The 21,110-nt window shown below is 32.7% G+C and overlaps 1 protein-coding gene across 2 annotated transcripts in view; it reads right to left on the reverse strand.

Annotated features, from left to right (window-relative positions):
* Positions 1-1,497: 1,497 nt before the first annotated feature.
* LOC114325807 (transducin-like enhancer protein 4) overlaps positions 1,498-21,110 on the reverse strand; it is a 1,285,138-nt gene continuing 1,265,525 nt past the window's right edge. For both annotated transcript variants that reach the window (XM_050641900.1, XM_050641898.1), the window contains 2 exons: positions 20,332-20,566; positions 1,498-11,995 (listed from right to left, as the gene is read on the reverse strand). In XM_050641900.1, the coding sequence (XP_050497857.1) occupies positions 11,888-11,995; positions 20,332-20,566 (343 nt within the window). In that variant the 3' untranslated portion in view covers positions 1,498-11,887. The remainder of the gene's footprint in view (positions 11,996-20,331; positions 20,567-21,110) is intronic.

Here is a 21,110-nt window from a genome sequence, read left to right on the forward strand (position 1 = left end):
TAAAATATCATTTTATTACAATACTAAAATATAGGGTGTTCCATTTAAGAAAACACAGAAAATACTCATTCCGAATTTCGACCCACCCTGTATACTAAAATTAAACATTTCGCTATACTGTTAATGATTAACAGTAGTAGACTATATTAAAAATCGTTTGAATATAAACAGAAAATTTGATGTCAAATCACTACAATTCTACAGGGTGTAGATGTTGCTACGAAATTAACAAAAATACGTAATTAACTTTTAAACTACCTCGTATAATATTACAAAACCATATATTTTAAGAAAGTAAACATTGAGGAGAATCCAAAAATGTAAAAATATATAGGGTGTTCTATTTAAAAAAACAAGTTTGTGTCACCGTGTCAATACTCACGCCCCTGTATATTTGAAAATATTTTTAAATTATGGTACTGTGTGCCCCAACTTTTACCTAAACAACTTTTTTTCATATCACTTACGACAACCGAGTAATTGGACTTTGTCACACTAATGCCCCACCCTGTATATATGTAGAGGAACTGAAAAATACATATAGTTCATAAAGTTCTTCTAAGAAATCAAGGAATGCTATGGCAGCAGGACAGCACTCAGCTGCAGCTTTTGCAACTAAATTTAGAGAGTGGGCGGCACATGGAATCCACAACGCCTAGATATTATGTTCTCTAATTTTTATGTTCTACAATTTTGCCTGAACAAAATTGTATTTTCGACTCATAACTGACGCGTTGTCTTAGGACTCTCCCCTGCACTGTTTCAAATCAATATAATGTGTTTTCAAGAGTGTGATTAGAGAATTAAATATATCTTCTGCTTTATGAACGTGATTTGACAAAAATATGACAAGCCTTTTAACAGGAGTGAAACCTCCCATGTAACGAAATATTACAATTAATTGATTGACAAAAATAATTATTATTCTATGTGAAGGATGTGGTGATTTTTTTACGTTTGGAAATTTGTGGGGGCCCCCGGAATGTGGGGGCCCCGGGCAGCTGCCCAGCCTGCCCCCTTAAATCCGGCCTTGTACCCCCCTAATAAAGCTCCCGACTATGAGCAACGAAGTCTTAGTATTGTCTTGGTATACGATCTGATTATTACCATATTGGTCCCTTAGTCCATATAAGGATAATAATTATCGTCCTGATCTTCTAGTCCTTATAACTTTTCTACCCTACGATCGATATAAGGTAAACAAACGTTTCATGCTTTAGTTTTTCGTTTTTCACCTGATGGCTTTTTATGGCTTGTTTAATTGTATTCCATTTTATGATCGTCTCTTTCGACATGCAAATTATTACTTCTTTTAGATACACGGTAGAGGCAAGTGTAAATTGCAGATCATCATTTTTAAGGTATTATATTAACAGTTCAGAAATAAAAAGAGTGTAGATAAATATAAAAAATTATTTCAACATTAAATACACATACTAAAACAGTTCTACACAAATACAAGAATTAACGGCAGCTTCTTAAAAAATAAAACCAAAATTTTTAACGGTCGTCATATTTTAAGTAGTTTATTTTTCAAAAATTAAAAGAAACAGAAGTCTCATACTTTTCCACTGTAGTTTACAATTTAAACGGACTAAAATATTTTAAAAAAATACATTAAACAACAAAAATAAAAAACAATGTATCTAATAGTAGTGATTTGGGTAATTTTAGAGAACATTGTGTGTTTTTTGCAACTATTTCTTGTTTTAAAGTACTTGATACTTCAAAAATATGTATTCTGTTTATTTCTTTATTTACTCAAGGTTTATAAAACAGGTATATTATAACATGAACATGCTTTCAGTCATTAGTGACATTTTATACATATCTTCCTAATAACAAAAAAATATACATTAGCGTGCTGAACTAGGAAAAATATTGGAAATTTATGCCAAAAGAGAATATACTTGGTGGCAATTACTAATGACAGCGGAAAAACAAGTGGTGGTGGACAGAAAAAGACAAGTTTCCGTACAAATGAACCAACTGAATGAATAAATCATTAAAAAGATGCAGATAATCTGTGAACTAGAAAAAACTTACTAAAAACATTTTCATTAAGCGCATGAATGACCAAAAGAATATATAATATTATTGATCTTATTTTAATTCAAGTTGTTTGGTGGTCTTTACCAATTTCTAGTACTGAAATGTATTGAGTTAAGTATAACTATGCTTCCGGTTCTCTCTTTATCCACTTTTCGCAAGGTGTTCATTCGATTAATACCAATTTTAGACCTTTAGCTTTTCCGCTCTCGTTGATAAAACTTATACACAACCGTTGATACACTAAGAATCAAAATTAACGCACCACCTTAAAAATGGGACAATTTTTATATCTCATATTTCCTCAACCTGTTGTCCGATTTTAGTGATTTTTTAAGTATATTATATCTTTATTCTTCAAGAATATCCATGTAATAATATTATTGCTAAACAGGTAAGTGTCATTGTATACCGGGTGTAACAATGATAGTGTGGTTTTTCCTCAAAGTTTGGAACACTCTGTATAATATCCTAGCGTATATAAAATATTGAAATTAAAACTCGACTGTAGCCTTAGGCTTTCTTAACATTTTTTTTTTTCGATGCATTCGCTTATGTGGGATAATAAAAAAGTTAGGTACTTTAACAACTAGTCATGTTATTCATCAATAATACAGGGTGTTTCTAAATAAGTGCGAAAAACTTTAAGGAGTAATGAAAAGATAATGACCTTTTGCTTTATAAACATATGTTCATAAATGCTTCGTTTCCGAGATACGGGATGTTGAAATTTTTCTTACAAACTGACGATTTATTTATTGCTCTAAAACCGGTTGAGATATGCAAATGAAATTTGGTAGTTTTTAAGAGGTAGTTATTGCGCATTTTTTGACATACAATTAAGAATTTTATATTCACCATTGGCGTGCATACGGGATGTATCTAAAATGTTTATACCCATATGCACGCCAATGGTGAATATAAAATTCTTAATTGTATGTCAAAAAATGCGTAATAACTACCTCTTAAAACCCATCAAATTTCATTTGCCTATCTCAACCAGTTTTAGAGGAATAAATAAATCGTCAGTTTGTAAGAAAAAAACAAATGCAACATTCCGTATCTCGGAAACAAAGCATTTGCGGACATATGTTTATAAAGCAAACAGTCATTATTTTTTCATGCAGTTTGACCCCTTAAAGTTTGTCGCACTTATTTAGAAACACCCTGTATTGATAAATAACATTGCTAGTTGTTAAAGTACCTAACTTTTTTATTGTCCAATATAAGCGAATGAATCGAAAAGTAAAATGTTTAGAAAGCCTAAGGCTACAGTTGAGTTTTAATTTCAATATTTTAAATACGCTAGGATATGCCACACGGTGTTCCAAACTTTGAGGAAAAAACACACTATCATTGTTACACCCGGTATACAATGACACTTACCTCTTTAGCAATAATATTATTACATCAATGTTCTTAAAGAATAAAGCTATAATATACTAAAAAAACACTAAAATCGGAACAGGTTTAGGAAATATGAGACATTAAAAATGTCCCATTTTTATGGTGGTGCGTTAATTTTGATGCTTAGTGTATTATACACAGCCAAACTTACAGTTGAGTCCGCCAGTCTTTACCCGTGCGTCATCACTTAAAGCATACGAAATAAGTCGGAAATCTATTTCACGCAACAACAACTGACAGAAAGTGGCTACTGTTCCGATTACGGGTTTTATTATAAAATTTGACGTTATGAAATATATAGAATGTCAAATGTAAGTTTTGCTTCAAAATTTTTGTGCAGAATTACAGCTACATTTGAAGTAGCTTAATAAATTCTTGATTAATAATTGATTATTATTGATTAATAAATAAATAAACAATTTATAAAAAAATTCAATAACACATTTTATTTTTGTTATTTTATTCACTTTGACGGAAATCTAAACACAATCATTTCTTTACTGTGTGAATGACGTTAGTTTTGTATGTTTTAAATATTAATTGTCGAAATATAATTATTTACCTTAAAATTTCAAAGCCCAATATAAAATTAGTTGTGAAAACAACTGTTTGTGTAATATAAAGAAACTTCAAAACGCAAAAATTCGACAAAAACCGCAAAAAATTCAACTGACTGACAGCCACAAAAGTAAACAAAGCAGAAACGTCAAACAAGTTGTGCTTAAAATATGAAAACATACCGAATCGTCTTTTTTTGTACCTATCTCTTTTCAATGCACTGAGTCTAGATGGTTCATAAAAATAACATGTGTTTTTACTTAATAACAAACGGCAGCTGGTTTGTCATGAGTTTCATGCGTGGAAGAGAATGATGCTAAATAAAAAGTATGTGTTTTATCTCGCCAGGTATTAATGACGCATGGGTAAAGACTCGCGGACTCAACTGTATATGGAATCACCATGTATTTCCGGCGTTATCGAAATGCCTCCCACTTTTTCAGGTAAATATTTTCATACATGAAATGCCTCCCAGGTACAATCGAAATGCCTCCGTTTCGTTAATCATTTAGGCTGATATTTTGTCTATTTAATCCCTGTATAATGACACAATGTTGCCAAATCATAATTTAAATAGATAGTATCTATCTATTTTAATTTTTCTAATTCTTAATGCAGGGTACATACAATTTGTTTCACATAAATATTTCACAGTACGACATACATATTTCTTTTTAGAAAAGAAGGTTGTTACCCGTAACCATATCAAAAGAAAAGAAAACACAGCTTTATAATAGCATCTTTAAAAGCGTGGTACTGTATGGATGTGAAACCTGGCAACTGAATAAACGAACAGAACAGAAGTTGCTCGCACTGGAAATGGACTTCTGGCGAAGATCGGCCTGCATCTCCAGACTCTCACATATAACGAATGAACGGGTACGAGATATTATGAATAGAAAAACAAACATAATTGAAGAAGTCCAACAAAAACAACTTTGTTGGTATGGCCATGTACAAAAAATAGAGGAACATCGACTCCCAAAGCTAATAATGAAATGGCAAGCCCCGGAAAGAAGGAAAAGGGGCAGACCGAAAACAACCTGGATAAGTGGAATCCAGAAAGCCATGTCTGAGAGAGATCTCCGACCAGGAGATTGGACACATCGACGCCGCTGGAAAATATTAACCGGAAGGCGCAGGACGCTATAAACCGGTGTTATTTATATATAAGTTGTTACCCGACAATCTAACATCCAGCTTTTCTGAGTAACTCCAATTCCGATTCTAATTTCTCCCATATTTATAATTCCATAAATAGGTACTTTTACCTTAATCTTTGTGTTTGTTTATATTCTCTGGGTAATTCCAATTCCGATTCTAATCTCTTCTTAACGATTCCATGAATAGATACTTTTACCTTAATCTTTTTGTTTGTTTATATTCTCTTTTGTAAATTGTGCTAATGGGCAAAATGTTGTAAAAATACTTGAAAGTTGATTAGTTCCTGCATCAGTCAGTTTGTCTATTTCAAGCTTGTTAGTTCGTCGATTTCAAGATAAAATTCTGTTTAAGTCATAACATCCGAAATAATGGAATCAACGATAAATGTCAGTCAAAAAGTCACCTTTACTATCAATTGATGGTTTTACATTCGGTTTTCAAAAAATGTTGGCCAAAGATACAGTAAAACGGTGGACATGTACTAAGAAAACCTGCAAATCATTTGTCAAAACACAGGGATGTGAAAATACGATAATTGAATCAATATTAGATCATAACCACGAGAAGTTGTCTGCCCAAGTTTACAATAGAAAAGCCGTAAGCAATTCAATAAAAAGCGCAGCCGTGGAAGATCTCAGCGAAAAACCAATGAAGCTTATCTGTAAAGAACTTAAGACAAATATAGAGACTTTTACTATCAATGATATCAATAGGGTGTGACAAAATTTATGTTATGCTAGAACCACCAGGCACGTAGCCAGGGGGGTGCTTGAGGGGCTTCAGCCCCCCCCCCCACCCCGAAATTTTTAGAGAAAGGACAAAAAGGCTACATTTAAGTTTACATAATGGGTCAACCCATTAAATTAGCCCCCCCCCAAAACCAAATCCTGGCTACGTACCAAAATAGAAATGAAAGTTTTATAATTAAAAATGACAAAGATATTCATATTGTTATATTAACATGTTTTTCAAATCTTCGTTTTCTTTCGACTGTTTCCAATTGGTATGTTGTTGACGGAACTTTTGAATACTGTCCTCGTTTTTCACTCAATTGTTTTTAGTATACATGGCTTGAAAAATGGACATTATATTCCTCTTGTCTTTTGTTTACTTCAAGATAAAAAGTCATCTTCATATTATCTCGCTTTTAAATATATCATAAAAGAATGTTTTAAAATTAATTGTCCTGTATCCCCTAAACTTCAGACTTTGAAATTTCCATTCATAATGGTATTCGTATGGCATTTCCTGAAGCAGATCTTCATGGATGTCGTTTTCATTTGGGTCAGGCATGGTATATAAAGGTTCAAGCACTGGGATTAGCTCCAGAATACCAGAAAAAAGGTGTTGACTCAACCTAAATTACGCATTTTCTTATTCGTATTTTTGGTCCTTCATTCTTACATCCTGAAGATGTTAGCGATTTTTTTGCTATAGATTTGGCAGAAATTAAACCAGTCGATGAAAGAGTCACCCAGTTTTGTGATTATCTTGTTGATAATTACATATCTGAAAATTCGACATTTCCTCCACATCTTTGGGCTGAACACTCTTCATCCTTACATTAATAATTTTATTGATATACATAATTTTACAATTTCAAATAAATACCTACATTAAAATGAATTCTGTTTCGACACCAAAAAAAAAATTGTTGCGGAAAGTACAGCAAAAATAATTTTCTAAATGAAAAAATTTTAGAATTAAGAGAATGTAAAATAAATAGATTAGAATTTGTCAAAGTAGTATCATATAAATTTAGGAAAAATATTTTGTAATTTTATATTTCTATACACATTTTGTAATATTTTCCAAATAAGTTTTTTGTGATGTTATTTTTAATAAATCTATAAAATACTTATTATGTTTTTGTATTTTTTGTTAAATTATTATTAACAAAAAATAATGGTCATAAAACTAATTACATATGTATAAGTTGGTTGTATAAGTACTGGCTAGTGTCAATAATGTTTAATACATAAAGGTTGAAAATAAAATAAATTAAATAACAAAATACCAATTTTGCCAAAAATTTACAAAGGGACGAAGATGTGGCAACGTCTCACCTTCACATAAAGATTAGAAGCATATAATTTATTTAAAGCTAGGGAGGCAATTCGTATGTGACCATTTTAGCGACAGGTAAGAAACCCTTTTTCGGGAGGCATTTCATATGCGGCCGTATTTCAACCTAATATTTATTTCTTTGAAAAACTTGTTATTGTTGCGAAGAATAAAGGTTTTTATTGAAAACAAACAAACCGATAAAACAATCAGATAGCACAACTCCGTACGTTATAGATTATTTGCTTTAGTTGTAAACTGAATGAAAATAATTAAAATAACTTTTGCCTTCAAAAACGAAAATATGCCTTATGTGGTGTTACCGGACGTGCAAATGGGAAAGGGAACCAAACTATTGGTCTTGTGGAGCAAGGAAGAGGGATACAGCAGTGTCCCCCTATACATGCATCTATGTCTATACTAGGTATCAGAAAGTAGGAGAGCTTAAAAATAGGACAAGACATAGTCGACAAAAAGTATCAACGGCTCGCCAGGATCGTTTCATTGTCCAAGCAGCTAGAAGAGATCCAACAGTTTCTCAACTTCAGCTTTTTAAGTATTTCAGTTGAAACGATAGGAACAGAAGATGTTCATGCCTAACGACTATATGGCAGGAGAAGTTACGGGTTCAGAGTTATCCAGGCAGCACAAGACTGATTGCCTAAATTAGTGTCCTCAACACCAAAACTGGAACATTGGGAATTTACCGAATGTGCTATTTTCAGACGAAACCAAGATTTGTGTAAAATTAGATGGTCGACGAATTTGTGTATTTAGAGGGCGAGGAAGAGCAAGAACGGAAACTGCTAGATCGGTTCAAGGATATAAAGGAGGAAGTGTCATGGTCATGTTCTGGAGAGGCATTATGATAGGTAAAAAAAATCTTTAATTTTCATCCAACCAACTTTAACAGCTAGCAATTACAGTGATTTGGCTCTAGAGCCTGAAGTGAGGCACTGGAGAGACGCAATGGAAGAAAATTTAACGTTCATACAACGTAATGTACCTCCACATAACAGCAGAGTGAGTACATACTTCCTTGAAGCAGAAGATATCACTGTTCTGAAGTATCCTTAAAATCCTTAAAAGACAGTGAGGTATCCTTAAAAGAAAAATTATAGCTAGCTGGGATAAACCACAAAACACCGTGCGGCTAGTACAAACTGGCTTAGAAGATTGGAACAACCTACCAAAAGAAAATGTTGACAATTTGATTACTATGATAAGCGTGCACACGCAAATTGAAGTTGGCATAAGGGTTAGGGTTGGTAACACTGACTACTAAAATAACGATAAATCAATAAAAGCAATTTAAACATTATTTGTTTTGCATTGAATTTTTTATGCTATTGACTTGAATAGTTTCAATATTTTATTGGAAGACTTTATTGTTTTCTTCAATTTGTATGTATTGATGATTAATTGTTTTAAAATAAATATTGTTTCACTTCTTATGTTGGTTTTTAAAAACTCGTTTGAGACACTAAGAAATCTTAGATGATTCCGTAAAAGTTTGGATGTGTATTTGACCATTTTCTTTCTTCGACGACAAGATCATTTATCGAAGTTATATCTTTTCTGGTTTTATTTTAGTTCTTGATCTGTATTTTTGTCTTTGAACCTGTTTAGTAGGTCCCATTATATATTTTCTTTATTCTTCTTGAATGTCCAATTTAAATTGTTTTAATTTACTTTTCCACAAAGTACATTAACGACTTTTGATTTGAATCCATGACTTTCAGTTCAATACTTTCAGTTTATTACACCATTACAACTACTTATATGTTTGATCCACATACATTAAAGTCATTTTATGTCAAATATAACCAGAATTGATAGTATGGAAAGAAAAAATATAAAACCAAGATATATTTCAAAATAATTTTGAAGATATTATAATATAAGTGTTGTAACCTTTCTTGGTATAGCGCGCTGGAATAAGTGTTACCCCCTTATTAACTTATTTATTTTAAGCACATAAGCAAAACGCTCTAACAGGTCGATTTTTAAAATAATCTTAGTATATTATAGCATCAATGTTTCGAACTTTAGGCGATCCCTCTTCAGGTGACAAGCATGACTTTGTTTTTTTTAAATGGGAAGGTACATAATGTGACACCTCATTTAAAAGCTTTTGAAATACAGATTACAAATATGTATAACACTTTAATCCTTTTTGAAACCGTAGGCGCAAAATTCGGCCGAATTATTTTTAAATGTATTCTTTTTTTTTCGAATCCTGAGAAAACTAATAAGTATTTTTCAAAAATTTAAACGCAGAATGAAATATTACAGTATTATCGAGGGTCGAAAGTCCCTGAGAACTTCTATAATGATAATTTTAATAAGTCACAGGGGTAAAAAAAGAGAAAATTTAGTCTGATTTTTAATTTTAAATATATCTTTCAAAAGAAACTTTTTGTTTATTCTAAGGGACTTTCAGCCCTCGATAATAATGTAATCTTTCATTATGTGTTTAAATTTTTCAAAAATACTTATTAGTTTTCTCAAGATTCGAAAAAAATATTCTATGCTCTAAACAAAGATTAAAGTACAGTATAGCCCGAAATAAACAGTACTGAAACTGAAACATAGGTTTTTCTTTCTGCACGCTGTCATACCCAAATTAACTTGTATAGACCTGCCAAGTAATTCTTAACAATTATTGATTATTAGTAATTGCTAAGAATTACTTGGCAGGTCCATACAAGTTAATTTGGGTATGACAGCGTGCAGAAAGAGAAATCTATGTTTCAGTTTCAGTACTGTTTATTTCGGGCTATACTGTATTATGCATTTTTGTAATCAGTATTTCAAAAGCTTTTAAATGAGGTGTCACATGATGTACTTTTTAATTAAAAAAAATCTGTGCCTGTCACCTGAAGAGGGATCACGTAAAGTTCGAAATATTGATGCTATAATATGCAATGATTATTTTAAAAATATAAGTTAATAAGGTGGGGTAACACTTATTCCAGCACACTGTATATACACTGTATATACACTGTATATACACTAATAGTGTACATGTGTAAATTTTTTATGAGATATTCCCATTATGAATTTATTACTAAAATATGAATAGAAAATAGCTATTTGTATAACAAGGGAGGAAAGTGCTACTTTTCCTCCCGAGAATGAAGTTTACTGCCCGACGCGTAGCGGAGGGCAGTAATCATTCAAGGGAGGAAAAGGCACTTTACTCCCATGTTATACATATGGTTTTTCCACCTTCCTCAAATTAATAACAAGTCATTTTTCATTTTTACTTAATTTATTTATGTAACTAACCAACAAAATTTATTAAAACTAAAACTAGCAAGTAGGTACAATATAACTGTCAACTGTCAAATATAAGTCAAATTATTAATGTAAACATTGTTAAATCAAAATAACAATTTACTGTTTTTTACCATTTTGCAAAATACTGGGTGTTTTATAAATAAACGTTAAAATGTATAGATACTTACGTAATAGAAAATAGATATTGTACAGGGCGTCAATAAGTTATATTTCATAAATGACGTCACTTTTACTTTTCCTCCCTAGGGAGGAAAAATATTTTCCTCCCTAGGGAGGAAAAGTATAACTTTGCTCCCTACAATCAGGTCCGGAAAAGTATACTTTCGGTAGAGGTAGGTGGAAATAGCTATTTGTATAACAAGGGAGGAAAGTGCTACTTTTCCTCCCGAGAATGAAGTTTACTGCCCGACGCGTAGCGGAGGGCAGTAATCATTCAAGGGAGGAAAAGGCACTTTACTCCCATGTTATACATATGGTTTTTCCACCTTCCTCAAATAACAAGTCATTTTTTCATTTTTACTTAGTTTATTTATGTAACTAACCAACAAAATTTATTAGAACTAAAATTAACAAGTACGTACAATATAACTGTCAACTGTCAAATATAAGTCAAATAAATAATGTAAACATTGTTAAATCAAAATAACAATTTACTGTTTTTTACCATTATGCAAAATACAGAGTGTTTTATAAATAAACGTTAAAATGTATAGAAACTTACGTAATAAAAAATAGATATTGTACAGGGCGTCAATAAGTTACATTTCATGAATGAAATACCATGACGTCACTTTTACTTTTCCTCCCTAGGGAGGAAAAATATTTTCCTCCCTAGGGAGGAAAAGTACAACTTTGCTCCCTACAAACAGGTTCGGAAAAGTATACTTTCGGTAGAGGTAGGTGGAAAAAATCTTTTCCTATGTAGCTCTGGTTGGGAATTTACAATACATATTTTTGAGGCTTCAAGTTGATAAAACTACTAATTTTGAAATATTTACAACGTTCTGTAGAATTACCATGATTGATATATGTACAATTCTAGAAAAGATAGAATGAGAATTTCAGTAATTAAAAAAATTAAGTATTTACGTAGTTGTCACTTATGTGAGTTTTGTAACAATTAAATATGTACATTAAATAATTAAAAAACGTGTATTTTAAATTGTCATGAGAGATCACCATTCCTAACAACCTAGTCATCTCACATCAGATCACTAACATTTTTTACGTGACTGTTTTTTCTCTTCTGATACGTCTGTAATGGTTTATTACACATAATTATCACAATTGTATTAATTTTATAACTACACTTGAGTCCGTCTTCATCTCTTCTAATTTGGGATTAGTATATGACTTCGTACACCGTCGCCTTCTTATCTCCCGATCCGGTAACGATGTATTTGTCGTCTGTTGATATATCGCAGCTGAGAACACTCGAAGATTCCTTTGACTGAAAAAGAAAATATTAATTTTAGTTCAAGTCGGTTTTATAGATTTCAACAGTATATCTTTACACCCAAGAGAGCAGAACCAACACAAACAAAAATCAGAGTCGAAAGACTAAATACAGAATCCACGGAATACTTACTAAATACAGAAAAAGAACATTAGAGAAGATTGCTGAGAATGAAATATTAGAAACCGATAACATTTAGCCCAGTCGGGATAGCATTTGACCTTGCATTACGAGCTGTCCCAAATTTTATTTTTCTAATTTTTAGCCGCCATTTTGATTTTAAACGAGAAACGTTTTTGCTCAACATCTCCGCCATTTTCAACTTTTCGACAAAAAATATAGAAACTGAAATTATTGAAAATGCGATTTTCTATAATTTCGTTTATTATAATTTTTTTTCGTGCAGTCGATATTCTCCGAGTTATGGGAAAAATACTGACAGTTAGGGCATAATTATTGATTTATTGAATTATCTCGTTGATTATTATTAGTTTTACAACAAATTTGAACCTATACAAAAATGAAGAGAATTAAATTTTGTACAATTTTGATCTACTTCATTTTTTTGATAAAATCAATATTTAAGGTAGTACGTATGCGGTATATGCGTTAAATATCTCCGTTATTTTCAACTTTTCGACAAAATGTGTAAGGACTGACATTGTTGCAATTAAGATTTTCTACATATTTTCGAGAGAACCAGTGGTCAGTCTACGAGGGGGGATGGGAAAATTCCGCCCAACAGGGTCCAAAATTAAAAAAAAATTGTTGAAATATTAAAATATGTTAGCTGACATGAAACTTAATTATCGACAGACAAATTCAACCAATAAAACCCGCTAGTTAATAAAATTAAGAGAACTTAATACAGATAAGTTATTATTTATGTCTTTTGTGTACTTAGTTTCGTTGGTGTTTCATTGGAAGTTTCAAAAATTGTATAAAATATAATTCTCTTTATTTTTGTTTCTGTGCAATTATGTTGTAAAGTTAATAATAAATGAGACAATTCAATAATTATGCTTCCCCTCCGCTTCCACTATTTTTCCCCTTAACTTGGACAATATTGATCACATAAAAAAAATTGTGGAAAAGAAATTGTAGGAAATTGCGTTTCCAACAATTTTAGTTCCTACGGTTTTTGTCGAAAAGTTGAAAATGGCGGAGATATTGCAACAACGGTTCTCCATTAAAATCAATATGGCGGCTAATGCAACCGCGGAATTCAGTCGAGATTTTAAATTTACACTACTATTGATCTCCCCTAAAGGATAGAATTATAAAATTTGGGGCAGCTCGGAAACAAGATTCAATTCAGTAATTATGCTCCCCCCACCACTTTTTACTATTTTCCCACTTAACTCGGAAAATATCAACCGCATGAAAAAAAATTTTAAAAAGAAATTGTAGGAAATCATATTTGGAACAATTTTAGTTGAAATGGCGTAGATATTGAACAAAAACAATTGCTACAAAATCAATCTGGTCTTACGCTCGCGCCATTATCGCATACGTACTACCTTAAATATTAACTTTAGCAAAAAAATGAAGATTTTAAAATTGTGTAGAATTTAATTCTCTCTATTTTTGTGTAGAAACATTTTTGTCGTAAAACTAATAATAAACGAAATAATTGAATCATTATGCTCTAACTGTTACTATTTTCCGCCACAACTAGAAATGATAGAAAATCACATTTTCAACAATTTTAGTTGTTATACTTTTTGTCGAGAAGTTGAAAATGGCGGGGATATTGAGCAAAAACGGTTCTCGTTTAAAATCAAGATGGCGGCTAACGCAATGGCGGAATTTAGTCGAGATTTTACATTTACACTACTATTGACCCCCCTAAAGATTAGAAAAATAAAATTTGGGGCAGCTCCTAATGCAAGGTTAGGCCTGTTATTCGTCTAACCCTAACCCGACTGGACTAATTGGGGAAAGCTGGCAAAAATTAAAAGATAACATAATCAACACAACAATAGAATCACTTGGAGAGAGTAATGTTATGAATACTAACATATCAAAAAAGAAAACCCCATGGTTTAGAGAGAAAGCGAAGATAAAATGTGAAGAAAAGATGAAAGCCTTTTATTATAATACAGAACAAAACAAGCACAAAAGGCTTACAACCATTACAAACGAATCAGAATCGAAACGAATAGTTTAGTCAGGTATATAAAAATGGAACACTGACACAGTTTCTCAAAACAGATGGATCACGACTTCTATAGAACACAAAAAGAAGTATGGATGCTGATCAGAGGACAAAGAAAAGAGATGCATGAATTAATAAAAATGAAACACATTCAGAAGGAAACATGGGCAAATTACTTTCGATCTCTATTTGCCAAAGGCGACGATAATGAACCACCAACACCTGAAATTACGACAAACGAAGAAATAAACATCGAGGAGGGAGGGGTAAAAGAAGCATTAAGAAAATTAACAAATAGAAAATCTTCAGGAGAGGACAGAATTTCGAACGAACTCTTAAAGTATGGAGGAAAAGATGGGACTAAACAACTATTAAAACTAACACAAAAATAATACAACAAAACAGAATACCACAAGAATGGAGATCAAGCATCCTAATACCTCTCTTCAAAAAAGAAGACCCTTGGGACTCGGAGAATTACAGACGAATTAACTTATTAAACACAACATTAAAATTAACAACCAAAGTGATAAACAAAAAAAACAAAATGAAATTATAACATTAGCAGAAGAACAGCAAGGTTTTAGGCCGGGTGATGGAGTTTAAATATCTAGGTATCACACTATCTAGCTACGGAAAGGTCGAAACAGAAGTGTAAGGTCAAGTGAATAGAACAAACAGATCCCAACGTTGCCTGAAAGACACAATATGGAAAAATAAAAATATCGGAAAAGAAATGAAAGGCAGAATTTACCAAAACAGTCATCAGACCAAGAATGAGATGCAGAGATACACAGAGAGACAAAAAGATTGCTCGAAACAGCGGAGAGGAAAACCCTTCAAAAAATCGATTGTAAGATATTATGGGACAGAGCTAGAAGTACAGATATACGACGGAGATGCAAGTTGGATAACATTAAATAACTGGGTAAGAAACAAAAGAGTAGAATAGGGCTTTTCATTCACAGTCTCATTTGTTTCGAGCTTCTGTCATATTTCGTATAATCCGTGTATATTAATAGTATACACAGATTATACAACATTTGACAGAAGCTCGAAACAAATGACAATCGATGAAAAGTCCTATGGAATGATCACGTAAGCCGAATGACAACAAATTGAGAAGTAAGGACAGCGAGAGACGGTTCCCCAATAGGAAGACGATCAGTGGGAAGACCACGAAAACGATGGCATGATAACCTACTGGAGGCACATTGAAAAAACAGACAGTCATGTCTATACAAAAAGAAGAAGAAGAACTAAACTTTTAGATGGTTAGACATCAATATTAAAAACGTTTAATTAAAATCGTTTGGATGTAATTATGTCAAAGTGCAATCCTTTCTTTTACATGCTCTTTGAAATGGTTTTTTTAAGATGTTACCTCTTGTAAATGAGAATGAGGATTGTTTTAACTAGCAGTCTGTTTTTAAAATTGAAGGGTTGTAAGTCTAAAGGGTCTAAGTGCCATTTCTTTTATTTTGAGATATAACAAAAAAACATCATTAAATGAACAATTCAATGAAATATTTCTTTATTTTTACATAAATCAATTAAAAACATATCTTATATTACAGCAAACCGTAAAATATTAAAAAAAAAGAAATCAAAGGAACCAATACAAAATGAACATTCATTGTGTTAGAATGACTTAAGTACCATTTAAAGCGATATTGAAAATGAGCTAAGTGCCTTTATGGACGATATCCAGAAAGTTCTCAGACTTCGGTTTGGTTAATAAAATGTTCATAGAATGCTTTCTTTTCGGCGGATATGTATGGTAGCATCTCCTTCAAATCTTTCAATTTTTCCTTGGAAATATTGTTTCGAGCTTCTAGCACTGGCAAAGTGTAGTTTTTTAATTGATTTGGAGTTTTGCCTTTTTTGAAAACGTTGACACTGTCCCACGGTATTGAGTCATTGTGTGATTCCATTAAATCAACACGAGGTAACTTGTCTTTGCTTATGTGAATCCAAGAAATAGTTGAAATTTTTAAGTTTGTCGTATTCAAAAGTCTGTGGAAGCCTTATTCAGGTCCTTAAAATCATTTTGGTCCAAATTAACAACTTCAAATGGATTTTTGTGACATGATTCTCGTAACATTTTTTCAACATCCTTTGGATCAAAACATTTAACTACTCTCTTTCTTTTTTCAATTTGGGCAAAATCTCGATCGCAGGACATAAAAGAGTGACCACTGACCAAATACTTATGATCAATAGTGTCATAAATGCCATTAGCTACTAAATAGATCAAGGCAAAAAGAACCATTCTGTTTTTATTCTGGCCTATGCAGTTATCACTCCAAATAACTGCATGCTTTTTAAAGTTTTAGGTGACAACATGTTTAGTACCTTGAATATGGAAGAGCCGACTTCGTTACCACCTCTTCCTGCATATGACTCATTCCAGAGGCACATGTAAGCCTGTTGGTTATCAGCAATATGAACACATAGATTATAGCATGATACTTGTCTGCTATAAAACATTTGGCTATGTGTCAGTGTTGGTATGAAAATAACTTGTTGCATATCCATAGCCATATTTATTGTGTTGCTAGCTGGAGACTGAGACTCTACTGCATTAGCTTTCATAGCTTTTTGTGCACTCTCGGCTTTGCGATGATGTAGTTCTAACTCTGCAGTATATTTTGTCTTATCTCTTCTTGCCGAACTTTTTACTTTTGCGTGCAACAAATCACACTTGGGACAAGTATCGGTTCTAGGGCGTCCAAACTTCAAATAAGCAAACTTACCCTTAAAAATTAAGTAATAATATCTGTAGTTAACAGGAGAATTAGGGTATTTTTCTTTGAATGCTTTAAATAAACGATTAATATTTAAGTCCGGGCTCAGACAGAACTTTTGGGTATCATGTCGACTGTAATGACTTTCCTGATATGGGAATGATTTTATATGCTCTATTACAAGATTTTGTATATCAGAGGAAAACTTTCTCGGTTTGTTTCCTGATCCACGGTTGTCTTTATAAATATTTTCTCCACACTTCTTTTTCTCTACCAAAGTCTGTACTTTTTTATGGGATATCGCAAATACTGATTCAAATGTTTTTCTACATACTTGAACGTGATTACCGGTACCATCAGGCAACGTGTAAACTACAGATGTCTGCCTGCGACTCTTCGATTGATCGACGTATGTTCCATGACGTCTTCTCCCTACAGGTATTATTTGAATGAGACCAAGTAAATAAGTACCTGAAATAAAATATTAGTATCAGAATATAAATAAATCATTTTTGGGATTTTTTTTGTAAAATTACCGTTATATTTTAAAGTATTTTCGATTAAGTACTATTTTAATTTTATCTACCTTGTTTTATAGAGTCTCCAATACCGTAATACTCGTTAAAAATCTCTTCCTTTCGGCCGCGTGAAAGAAGTTTACACTGAAATTTGCACTTGCAATTCACCTGAAACCAAAAAAATATATTGGATAAATCATCTAAGTATTCATATTAATTTAATATTTTATAATAATTATAATGAAATAACACTGTACAAGTGTACACACACCATAAGTGCATAAAACGAAATTGAAACCGTTGACTGTTACCGTTAATTTTATTTGAATTGGCTGACATTAAAATGATGCCGAACAGCACATAGCTGTACTACTCAAAATACATTAAAACTAGAAAATCAAAATATTATTAACAAACTTACCTCTATTAAAGTTTTTTTTTGCCACTGTAACCTTTTTTGATGTTTTGTACTCCTCTCCATGTAAACGACGTTTCTTTTGTTCGACCTTATAATTCTGTTTATTACGTTTTCTTTGAATGTTTTGATCACTCAATAATGCAACGTCCATTTCTTACAGCGTTATTAAGTCAACTATACCCATGCACATAAGCGACCACCATCCGCAACCTCGCCCCGTACGCGCACACGCGGTCAGACCCTTTTGAGCGAAACCAGTGGTGGCACTTAGATCCCGGTATAACTTTATCTCGATGTCTATAAATAATAATAATTATTATTTACAGACATCGAGATAAAGTTTTAAATTTAACACTTAAATCCTATTTTCGCAAAAATATTGACTTTTGATTTTTTGGCACTTAGACCCTTTAGAATTACAACCCTTCAATTAGAAAATTTAAAAAAAGATGAAGTAATATAGGTACATGCGAAAAAGAGAATTCCCTCGTTATGCTCTATAAAATGGAAGTAGGCTTGAGCAAAGATTAAGAAACATAAGAAAGATTTATCATTAGGTACTTATTCAGGCAATTGTTGAAAACCAAAATTAAGATTGGGATCAAGAAATCTTTATTTGTCACAAGTACCTACTTTTACCCTTATTGACTTTTCCGCAACATTCAGAGTCAGTTTAAAGTCATGCTAGCAAAAATATGACATCAATAATTTATATAGTTGGTGATATTAACAAGTGGCAGCGTATTTCAATTTCAAAAGTACATTTTACTTCTTTGGTTGTGGTCAGTTTTCCCAGGGTTGTCCAAGTTGTTTAATTTTTACTAGTCCTGCTAAGAGCGGAAGGATCGTGTTCTTGGTTGAAGGGAATAAAGACTTTTGCGTAATTCTTAAAAACAAGAGTTTTCAGCTTTAGGATTATCTACTATTAAGAATGCATTGTTAGAGGATCATTACCGATAAATAAAGATACACACCGACTCTGCTATGTTGGCCTTCAACTTAATTTGGAAGTGAAAATACTGTAGAAGTTATATCATGCTTCGATATATAAATTTTTGGAGAATACCCTCTTAAATTATTTAGTTTTTTTTTTGTACGATCTATCACGATCACACGATCTATATCTATATTTACGATCTATGAATGCCAGTGTTATTACTATTAATGTTATTTTCATTCTACTTCTTCTACAAGTGTCATCTTCGCGACGGAGGTCGGCAACCATCATAGCTATTCGGTCTTTAGAGACGGCTGTTCTGAAAATTAAAGTTCATTTGATGTATGTATATCCGTACCATTCTTTCAGGTTGTGCAGCCATGATATTCTACGTCTCTCTATGCTTCTTTTCCTTGGATCTTTTCCTGCATGAGTTGGAGCAAGTTGTATCTCTCTCCACGTGTAATATGTCCGAGATATTCCAATTTTCCGGTTTTGATTGTATTTAAGACTTCTATTTCTTTATCAATCTTTCTCAAAACCTCTTTGTTTGTTATGTGTTCTGTCCACGGTATTCTCAGGATCCTTCTATACATTCACAACTCCAATGATTCCAGTTTTTTCATTGATGTCGCTCTAACTTCAAATCTCTTGTGCAGAGCACTCTTCTCGGTTTGTTAAAATTTTGCTCTATCCTTTTCTCTTCTAATTTTAATTTCCTGGAAGTAATCATTTGTGAAGTTGATCATTATTCCAAGATATACATATTGGTCTACTCGTTCGCCATTGATTCCGTTTATGAGAAGATTTTTTATTCTCGAGGAGAAATTTTGTCTTCTTGATGTTCATTGTTAGACCGTATTCTTGGCTATACACAGCTATTCTGTACACCAGTCTCTTAAAGATCTTTGGCTAAGAAGACAGTGTCATCCGCATATCTAATATTGTTAATGAGAACTCAATTTACCCTTATTCCAGCTGTTTCACCCTCAAGAGGATTTCTTCCGAGAAGGCATTAAAAAGAATTGGCGACAATACGCATCCCTGTCTCACTCCACGTCTAATTTCAATTTCCTCTGACAGCTATTCGTAACACGTACTTTTGCTCGCTGCTTGTAGTACAGATTCGATATGATCCTGAGCTTATTGTAGTCCATCTTCTTTGACTTCAAGATATTCATTAATTGATCATGTCGTACTTTATCGAATGCTATCTTGATTGACGCTTCACGCGTTCCTAGGACTTTGCGAAACCCAAATTGTGTATAATTATTGCTTAACTTTAGCACATGGGACATCAAGGTATTGGTGCGGTAAACGCTGCATTCTCTTGTATTTTTATTTTTGGGGTGACAAATAAAGATTGACGTTAATCATTCTTTGGGTAATTCGCCTGAGTTAGAAGCAGGCCAGGTCCAGGGCTTTTCCCTGGACTATCCTTCTACTTCTATTACTTTTATCAGATTTTCTTGAAACTCCTACTAACTTTCTCGTATCTAACTATTTATTATTTTGCTATTTTACAATTAAAAATAGTATCAAAAGTACTTACCTGGAATATACTAGCCCCGTATGGTGTCCTCCAAGCATTCAGAAGATTATCTTTTCCTGTCGAAACGAACCATTTGCCGCACGCTGCAAATCGTAAACTCAGCACACAGCTTTCATGAAGGTGTAATTGGTACTTATCGGGTTTGTTAGCATGGAGTACTTCCACATTAGAATTTTCCATACCCACCGCAAGCCATTCACCCATCGGGCAGTATCCAAGAGAAAAGATCTGGGAGCTAAAAAAATAATTAAGATTGTAAAGAAGAAGTATTTTTTACAGTGACAAAGAATCATTTTTATGGTTTACCTATGAAACACTAAGCAGTTAATCTTCTTCTTCTTCTTATGCAATCCACTAATGGATGTTCGCGATCACGTTTGACCATTTTTCTCTATCCCTTGCAGTATGTATTAGGTCTCCTATGTTTTTTAGTCCTTTCCATTGTTTGACATTACGGAGCCATGACATTTTCTTCCTGCCCACTCCTCTTCTTCCTTCGATCTTTCCTTCAAGTAAGGTTGTATGCCGTTTTTCTCTGTTTAATTGTGCACATCAGTTGTCGTTCTGTACCAATTCTTCTCAGGATTTCTTCATTTGTTATTCTTGCGGTCCAGGGAACTTTAAGGATTCGTCGATAGATCCACATCTCAAATGCCTCTAGCTTATTCATTGTGTTTATTTTTGAAGTCCATCCTTCCATGCCATATAGGAGCACCGACCATATATAGCATTTTGTGAATCTTAGTCTTAGGTTTAGGTCAAAGTCAGAGTTCGTAAAG

The sequence above is a fragment of the Diabrotica virgifera genome, chromosome 1, assembly GCF_917563875.1.
Source record: "Diabrotica virgifera virgifera chromosome 1, PGI_DIABVI_V3a".
Taxonomy (NCBI): domain Eukaryota; kingdom Metazoa; phylum Arthropoda; class Insecta; order Coleoptera; family Chrysomelidae; genus Diabrotica; species Diabrotica virgifera.